The sequence below is a fragment of the Salvia splendens genome, chromosome 18, assembly GCF_004379255.2.
Source record: "Salvia splendens isolate huo1 chromosome 18, SspV2, whole genome shotgun sequence".
NCBI lineage: Eukaryota > Viridiplantae > Streptophyta > Magnoliopsida > Lamiales > Lamiaceae > Salvia > Salvia splendens.
Genome location: NC_056049.1, coordinates 5,518,447 through 5,527,959, shown reverse-complemented (window position 1 = coordinate 5,527,959; position 9,513 = coordinate 5,518,447). Strand labels below are relative to the sequence as shown.

At 37.5% G+C, this 9,513-nt stretch overlaps 1 protein-coding gene and 1 non-coding gene across 3 annotated transcripts; one reads left to right on the top strand and one right to left on the bottom strand.

Moving 5' to 3' along the window:
• Nucleotides 1–1,859: 1,859 nt before the first annotated feature.
• On the bottom strand, nucleotides 1,860–1,931 carry TRNAF-GAA. Its single transcript has one exon. It is a non-coding gene; the product is annotated as a tRNA-Phe (tRNA).
• Nucleotides 1,932–4,503: 2,572 nt separating this feature from the next.
• Nucleotides 4,504–9,418, top strand: LOC121777622 (telomere repeat-binding factor 2-like). Of its 2 annotated transcripts, none has more exons than XM_042174936.1 (7): nucleotides 4,504–4,656; nucleotides 5,767–5,952; nucleotides 6,030–6,244; nucleotides 6,998–7,082; nucleotides 7,423–7,506; nucleotides 8,715–9,065; nucleotides 9,170–9,418. In XM_042174936.1, the coding sequence occupies exons 2-7, from the start codon at nucleotides 5,803–5,805 to the stop codon at nucleotides 9,176–9,178; spliced, it is 894 nt and encodes a 297-aa protein (XP_042030870.1). In that variant the 5' UTR covers nucleotides 4,504–4,656; nucleotides 5,767–5,802; the 3' UTR covers nucleotides 9,179–9,418. The 2 variants fall into 2 exon arrangements, with proteins under 2 accessions (XP_042030870.1, XP_042030871.1); XM_042174937.1 differs by lacking the exon at nucleotides 4,504–4,656 and adding an exon at nucleotides 4,689–4,841.
• Nucleotides 9,419–9,513: the final 95 nt, after the last annotated feature.

The window sequence follows — 9,513 nt, the reverse complement described above, 5'->3', positions numbered from 1 at the left end:
TAAAAAAAAAATTAAAAATCTGACGCCGGTATGACGCCGATCCGGGGCCTACAATGGCGCCGTGCGGATCAGCGTCAGCCCAAGAATCGCCGATTTCGCCGACACCGGCTGCAATGGTTCGGCGTCAGCACCGGCGTCCGCAAAAAATCGGCGTGCCGGTGCCGACGCCGCCATTGGAGATGCTCTAAAATCAATAAATTTTCAAAAATTATGCTATTTCCTATAAACTATAAAAATGGCATGAAAAATCATAAAGTTTGTGTTTGGTTGTTTTTCCTCCTGATGGGTTAGAAGGTGGATCCTACTGCATTACGTGACATTTTTAACTCTAGATGTCGCTACTTATCTTCGCATACAGTACCATGTGTCAAATGGTTGTGCCATTGTTGTGTCGTGGGTTTCAACGGGATTCGAATGTTGCATTGTTAGTTGCGTCGTTATTTTCTTGCAGAAATGGTTGTGTCGTATAGAGTCATTGTAGCTTTTATTTAGGATTGAAATTAGTTTTGTATTTGGGAAATGAAAGAACGTAGTAAGATTTTTTTTTTGGTAGGTCATACACTTTATAATTGTCTATGTAGAGTGTATTTTGCCAAAAAAATTTAAAATAGATTCCACCAAAGTGGATTTTTTATACCACTTTTATAATTTATGGGAAAAGTAGCATATTTTTGACAAAAATAATGATATTACAGACCAAAATCCCATAAATTAACCGGTTAGATTAAATATCTCATACGGAGTACTATAACTTTGAAGGAGATTTAGGTCATTACAAGGATATATTAGTCATGATGATTTTTTATTAATTAATTCAATTAAGAAAAACAGAAAATTAAGGATTAAAATAAGAATGTGTTGATTATTTTTTAAAAAATATACTACTGTTTTAAATCTCGCCTAGTTCATAACGTGTAGAGTGAGTTATTACAAAATATAAATCGGATCATTATGATACTCCAGTAAGATCATTACAAATCAAAATTTTTGGTTCTCGTTCTCGCCTAGTTCTCATTTTCCCAATAACATATTTTACCCCTATTTCAAATATTAACTTATTAGAATTAAGTATTATAGTGTAAAATTTGATTGTTTTAAGCTCTTAAATGTTTTTTTTAGGTTTGGTATACTGAAAAGCATGTTTCGAGCAAGTTCCCGCGAATATAATCTTGCTTGTATACGGAAAACTCTACAATCGACTTTTAACCCGATTCAGTATTATTCGAGCAGTATCGCACGGAGGATTGTGGCGTGAGTTTGATAGAAATGGCGGTGGAGATTTTTTTAGAGAGATTGGAGGAAGAGTAAATCAATGGAAGCACCAATTGATAGGGTTTAAGTTCCCTATCGAGAGGTTTGTAGAGCAAACGAAGATTGAACAGAGCGAAAGAGATAATTCCCTAGTTAAAGTTCTAGGGTTTTTGGAACAAGAATGAGAATATAAGTTTATTTCATATTTCTCAATGATTTGAAATAAGATAGAATTCTATATAATAGAATTCTAAACCCTAACACATGTCTTGCAAATCAAGAAACATAACTAAAATAAAAGATTACAAAAGATATGAAAAATAAATAAAGACAACTAACTAAAATAAAAGATACGCTAAAATAATGGAGATGATCTTCGACGAGATTTGCTAGATCGAGGACCCTATCATGTAAAAAATAGTTATTGTATAAACTTTACCGCAATTACTATTTTTAGTTACTTATGTAAGCTGCGATATAAAGTAGCAAGGAAAAAAGGGGAAAGTATCAAAAAATTGATACTGAAATACTTATGTAAGCTGCGAAATAAAGTAAATAAGGGGAAAGTATCAAAAAATTGATACTGAAATAGTAAAAAATTCAAAAAATGCGGTGAACGTGGATCGACACGTGACCTTCAGATCTTCAGTCTGACGCTCTCCCAACTGAGCTATCCCCGCAATTGATATTAATATACTTCGTTTATATTATATTATAGTTGTTGTGGCAGAAAATGAACTAAGCCAAACATAACAATATTCTAGACTAGTGAATCCCATTTCCCACTTTAGATTTCACGAAAACCAGCTCAGTATTAATATTTCCCCTGTCCGCTGCTAGGAGATCCATTTGAGTTCGGCACGAATTTTAAGAAATATGAAAAAAATAGGTGAAAAAGGTAGTGGAATGTGAGACTTATTTTTATATACTATTAGTTTTATTATAAAATTTGAGTAGAATGAGTTAGTGATGTGCGATCTACCTACTATTTATAATAAAAATGAACTGAGACTCCTGATGGCGGATGAAGAGAGTATTTTGTTACTACGTTCATTTGTCCCATAATTCATAAACTTTTAGGTTGTGTGGCCATTCTTCCTCCATCCACTTGAAGTGCGAATACAAATTGAGGTGGTTGTGGTTGAGGCATGGTCCAGACGTCGAACTAGGGTTTGATGTGCATGCAAACAACCCAATGCTCAAAGAAGTCATCGTGGAGTGGGTTGGGTCATTCTTCCCCAAACCACTTGAAGCGTCAGTATTGATTCAGATGGTTGCGGTGGATATGTGCCCCAAACTTCAGAGCATCCACAACCGTGCTCTTGCCAACGAGCACGGTTGTGGGTCCGGCTCCACTTTTTCTGCCTGCTCTTAGGCAAGAGCACAACACCCACAACCATGCTCTTCCGCAAAAACCAGCACAAGGGTCCCACCATTCCATTATTCAATTTAAATAAAAATATTTCCACAAAATTAAAATACATTAAACATACTCGGAATAATATTACAAAATACATAAAAAATAAAAAATTACATAATTACAATCCTAAAAATTAAAAATTACATAATTAAAATCCTAAAAATTAAAATTTTCATAATTAAACTCCTAAAAATTAAAAATTACATAATTAAATTCGTAAAATTAAAAAAATCCACTACTCGTTGCCGAATTTCGCCCACATGTGTTTGATTAGGTCTTCTTGTAGCTCAAAGTGGATTCAGGTATCGCGCATTGTGTGTCTTGTTTCGATCCTCTCACCCATCGTCGTATGCACACCTCGACGTGGGGGAGACCTCGCGGTTGAGCTTCCGGCTTCATCCTCGTCGTAGAAGCTAGCCCCCCTCGGTCCTTCGTCGGCTATAATCATGTTGTGTAAGATAATACACGTGTACATGATGTCGACGATATTATTCACGTACCACAGCCGAGCCGGGCCCTTCACAATGTTGAATCGGGCTTTAAGGACCCCAAAGGCTCTTTCGACGTCTTTCCGCGCGGACTCTTGACGCTGCGCAAAAAGAACCTGTCTCGGGTCTTGCGGGTTGCTGAGCGTCTTCACGAAAGTCGACCACCTTGGGTAGATACCATCAGTGAGATAGTAACTCATGTGGTATGTATTTCTGTTGACGGTGAAGTCGATCGCCGATGCTACACCATTCAACACATCATTGAAGAGGGGTGAAGAATAGAGCACGTTCAAGTCGTTGTTGGATCCGACAACGCCGAAATATGCATGCCAAATCCATAGGCAGTAGTCTGCGACCGCTTCAAGGATAAGTGTTGGGCCACCGCCTTTGTGGCCGCTTAAGTGTTGGCAAAATAGTCGCAACGAGCCTTTCGTGGGCTCCCTCCCGATCACAATGAATGTAGCGGCGAGTTGATCTAGTTGGTTGAGGAGGAGGGGCGGGGGTATTCGCTGCGACATATGCTTCATAAGCGGCACGATGTTGTTCGTAGTATTCTTGTTCTTCGCGCTCCGCTTCCGTAATAAGATGGGTGAAATCCATTTGAGGTTTTGAGTGAGAGATGAAGGTGTAGATAAGTTGTATGAAAAATATGAAAGAGAGATGAATGAGAGATGATTTGATGTGAAAAATGGATGATGAATGTGTATTTATAGATGTTTTTGGGGAAAATAAAAAATAAAAAACAAAAATAATACAGAAAAACGGGAAAAACGGTCATTTTTTTGGGATTGGGAATTTTTTTTTTGATATTATTTTCAATTTTTTTTTTAAAATAAAAAATAATAATTTTCCAACGGAAAAGCCGTTGGCTAATCAGACGCTGCCACGTCGCCAGCTCGCCGACACGGACGTGCTCGATGCATCGAGCAGCGCCGTGCCAGCGACGCGAGCGCAGCGGCGGAGAGCGTCTCCGTGCCGCTGACACGGACGGACGGACGCGGCGGTGCTCACCGTTGCAGATGCTCTTATAGCGTTGCATTGTCGGGTAGGGTTGACTCCCACCACTCTAAAACATCATCGCGGGTAGGGTTGCATTGTCGGACACGCCTCTTGCTGGGAATATAATAAAGATTCCTGTTCCTGAAGATCTTGTTGGATAATTTCCGAAAATTCTTCAATTAAACCTGCGATATTAATATCGAAACTACAATGCAAGTTGATCGACAATACATTAAATAAGATCCGATTATAGAATACCTTATTTATAGTCGATTGTCTTATTGTAAACGAGGGTCTACTACTCCCGTCAATCACCCAATTGGATTTAACCTTGAATATTGTATGGACAATAAACTAGAGAAACTCCAAATCTACTATAGAAAAAGTAAAATTAAAACCAGTTAAAAAAGTTGAGTCAGTGTAAATCAAAATTGTGACTGGAGTCATGGTCTCAGACTCTCATGGACATGCTTGGGAAATGAATTGATCCCATACAAGGTAAAGCTACCAAATGAAATTATTACTACAAAATTGAGTGCTGTTTATTGCTCACACCTACAGTAGAGTGTATGCATAGCTGGATGATTCTTCCAAATTTCCGACTTTATGTCAATTAGGGTTTCAATTGCATAAATCAGACTTCTCCTTTAACATTTTTTAGGAATCACTCGCCTCTACTCCGGGTATGGCTAATCTATTCATAGCTCTCAGCTTTACCTTTGAAGGGTCTTTGCTTGCCCTCTTTTTTTTTTCAATTTTTAAACACGAAATTGAGTCTGCCCTTTTCATGTGATCGAATGATGTAGCTTGAATAAGATGGTAGTGGGCAGAATCATCTCGACTTAATGCGTGATTCACCTCAAAAGGGTTTCTTTTTATGTTGCATATGATTTTCATGAAAAGGAGCTGGGTCTCTTTACTTTATTGGATAGCTGTGTGTATTAGTTGGGAATTTTGACTTTCATATCGGTTTTGTTATAACTTAGAAAATTAAGGTTCAGTGTTTTTTGGTAACGGTTAATGTTCACATGAATTTAAGTATATCGATCGGTAGGGGTAACTGGTGTGCTGCATTTCTTTGCATCACTGTTTTCCAGAACATTGTTGGAGTTTGTTTTGAGTTCTTGAAACTTGTTTCTATATACTTCTTGTTCTTGTGGCTTGTGATTAGTTGCAAATGCTGCATTCTGTATTGTTGATCAGTTTATCTAAAGCACGTGTCGTATCCAATTTATTATAGCCTCAGACTGGAGTTTTGATTGCAGTGTTTTGATTATAGTGTATGTTTCTTGCATGTCTAAATTTGATATGCAAAGTACAGCAGGTGAAACGTTGTTGCTTTAGGGTATTATCTACCTATTTAGGATGTGCCATAATCTTTTGGTTGATTATTGTATTCGTCGTATTCGGGATTTGGTTAGGAGTCATTAAATACCGAGATACTCATCTTTTAAAAAACATAAAGGAGTTTCTGTGCAAATTTGGTAACTATATACGGAAAATACACCGTTTCGTTACTTTCTTTTATTAGTTATTACTTCATTCTATTATTCTAGGTGTTACTATTGTATCTATTCTCTAATTGTTCAATGTCTCTGCATTTGGCAGGTTTAACAAAAACTAGCATTACTCACTAGGTCTGCGATGGGTGCCCCTAAGCAGAAGTGGACATCGGAAGAAGAAGCTGCTCTTAAAGCTGGCATTCAAAAATATGGAATGGGAAAATGGAGTACTATTCTTAAAGATCCAGAGTTCACCACAGTCTTGCGGTCACGTTCTAATGTGGACCTTAAGGTATTGATTAGTAGATCTTTATCGTATCCTTTGCATTGCATAAATTAATATATTTCAGAGGACTTCTTCTGGTTTAGGATAAGTGGAGAAATTTGAATTGCATGGCAAATGGTCTTGGATCCCGCCATAGGGCTAGGGTTTCAATTAAAAGCAGTCAGCTTACCCCCAAGCAAGAGGAGGACACTACGGCTAGTAGCATGGTGGTGGATAAGGGTGAAGTTCTTGGCATAACTTCTATTGCAGTATCCAATGAAATATCCCAGGATGTAAAATTCAAGAAAAGCATATCAAGGTTGGAATACATAACCTTGTGAAGTGCCAAATTTAAATTTGTAAATTACTAACCAGCTTCTTCATAACCCACTTTCCTCCTAAATTTTTTTCCTTTTTATCTTTTTAGAACTCGTCCAATCATTTAATGGAGGTAGTACATGCTTAGTTCTCTCGTGTTGCAACTGCTGTAATCGTGTAGAAAAACACCTTTCTTTCAATAATTTATTTTCAGAGGTGCGGCTCAGGCGCTTCGGAAGGTTAATTTGGAATTTTCCATGGGTTGTTATATGTGTATGCATGTTTGGGAATCATAAGCAATGTTTTTAGAAGTCATATGACTCTGTTATAGATGCTCCTATTGAGTCATTTGATGCCTTCCGACTGTAAAGATAGTCTGGCCTGTTTTAAGCATACAGGAAAATCACATCCCTTCAATAATTTATTTTCAAACATCTGTCCTAGTTGCTTCATAAGATGAACTTGCAACTTTGACAGTTTCTCTAGTGTGTGCATGTTTACGGATAAACTTTCTACCTGGTAGGAGGAGGAAGGGATTTGTTTTGTTGCTTAATGTTCTTGAACTATGGCTACACACTGGTCCATTGCTTGATTTAGTTATAAGAACAAGCTCCATAAGATGCGTTGCTCCTGTTCTAAATGCGTTAAACTCAAATTACATTTGAAAATCATTATATTTCTATAATTCATACAGAATGAATTTGTTCTAAATGCTCTTAAATACATCGTTTGAGGCTTTTGGTTGTGAATGCAGGATGGATGATGTTATTCTGGAGGCTATAACAAAGTTAAAGGAACCTCGAGGATCTAGTCGGCCTGCAATTATGCAATATGTAGAGGTACTTCTTTTCTGTCTTTCGATGTACATGGATTTTTATACGTCTAAATAAAATTGACTAAAAAGTGAATCTGCTGAAAATTGAGAAAATGCTGGTGTTCAATAGTAATATTTTGTGATTGCTAGAGTTTTGAAGGTACATAATTTACATTTTGATAAACTCATGTCCTGCAAAAAGAAACTTTTGATTCTCCACTCATTTCTGCTATAATTTTCATATGGGAACAGCCACTGTACGATTTGGTTAAGCATAGCTTCACGAATAGCAAGTCTTAAAGTTTTCTTATATCTTCTATGAGCATGAGTTTCTGAATCTGACATGATATATGGTATATGTGTAGGAAAATTACTCGGCCCCTCCAGAACTTGAGAGGACTTTGGCTGCAAATTTGAAGATTTTGACAGAAAATGGACGATTAATTAAGGTATATCACTTTAGAAAATAGTTCCTGTTTCTTTCCGGGGGAAATCTCAAATTTACATGTTTTAGTGCTGTAATTTGCTGATTATTAGATAGTAAGTACCTAATGTCTACTAGCCTTTATCAAATATATTCATTTTTCATGCATGCTGCATCATTCATGTCCTTGCAATGTAAACATGCCATCACAGGGGATCCAAATTATGCAATTCTTAATACATAGTAATCTAATCATTTAATTAGTTTAGCAGATAATTGGGAGGGTGGAATTTATTTCCGGGTATATATGTGGTGGGCGAGGGTGAACCAACAACCCTGGCTGAGATGTTTTGAATATACACTTATTTGGCATTGGCATGGGTTAGAGGAATTGGCTATGTTTCTTACTCCCTCGTCCCCTAAAAATAGAAACTCTTTCCTTTTTGGGCTGTCCCCTAAATAGAAACTTTCTATTTTTTTTAGGAAACTTCTTTCTCTCTAATGAGGTGGGACCCATTTTCTACTAACACACTTTCTTTCTACCTCTCAGTCCTCTCTCTTACTTTACCAGTTTTGCATTAAAACCTGTGCCGTTTCAAATGTTCCTATTTTTAGGGAATGGAGGGAGTATATTTTATTGTACACCTAGGGGCTTAGACTTAGGTCACTAGTTAGGATTGCTTGAAGACTAGGGCTTTTGGCAGCAGTAGTTTGCTTGGCAGCTTCATTTTCAATGGGGACCATTCCCTGTTGCTCTTTTATTTGCATCTTTCTTGAATATGAGTTCTTCTACTTCGCCATTTTGTTCGAAAATTTGTTAAAATTTGGGTCTTATGACAGCGGTGATTCTTCTACGAACGTCTACCAGAGATTTCTATGTGAGAGTATTAGATATTTGACTCCTTTCCAGTTGGGTGATTAATTTGACATGTTTCATAATTAATTGGACATGTTTCATAATTAATTGGACATGTTTCATAAACTGTGTAGTTATTGTTATACGATGAACAGGAGATATCTGAGAGGCCGGGGAAAAGAGGGTACTTTTGGTTCTATGATTGTGTCGAGAGTGAAAAAGATTTATGAGCTTTTGTTGTCGTATCAAACCTTTGAGCTTCGGTTATGGAGTCATATGTATACATATGGAGTCATAGATGGAAAAAGGAAGTAAAAAATTAAGAGGTCGAGTCATTATGGTCTTCAACTTGATAATTTGTAGTGTCTGGTTAACAGGTGAAGAATCAATACCGAATTGCACCAAAGTTGATCTCTTTTAGTGCTGGGGAAGAACCAAAGTTGCTGCTTGAAAATGGAGCTAAGAAGAATTATTTTCAAGCGGAGGGAAGCAGCGTTGTACTTCTTAGTAAAGCCGAGATTGATGCTGAACTAGAGCAAATGAGGAGCATGAGCCCGGAGGAGGCTGCTGCAGCTGCTGCAATAGCAGTTGTGGAGGCTGAAGCTGCGATAGCAGAAGCTGAGGCGGCAGCAAGGGAAGCGGAGGAAGCCGAGGCTGAAGCAGAAGCTGCACAGTGTTTTGCTGATGCTGCTCAGAAGGCATTGAATCATCAAGCTATGCGGTGTCTGGTATAGTTGAAGCCTCTATGTATATTATATTTCTGCTTGCTTGAACGATTGTCCCAGATTTCGACTTCTGTATCTGATTGCCTCGTTCGGTTGTTTCTGTGCAGAACATTTGATAACATGGAAGGCCATCCTGTGGGGAGCTCATCTTTTGCAAGCTTGTGTCTATATATATTGTAGATAAGTTGCAGAATTGTGACTCTGAATTTTGCCAGTTTCATCGGCTGGTTGTTTGTGTCCCAAACTCACATATTTTCTTGCAAAACTCCTATGACAATAGAATTGCATTATGCAGTGGTTTATTGAATTTCATTTTAAAGTTGATGGAAAAAGAAAATCAAAACCTTAATGCATCATTTAGCAATCTTCTGTAAGCCTGAGATTGTGGCTTTCTTGTTCGATTCAGTTATAACAGCAATCAAACTACAAAATCCTACATTTCTGTCTCTCT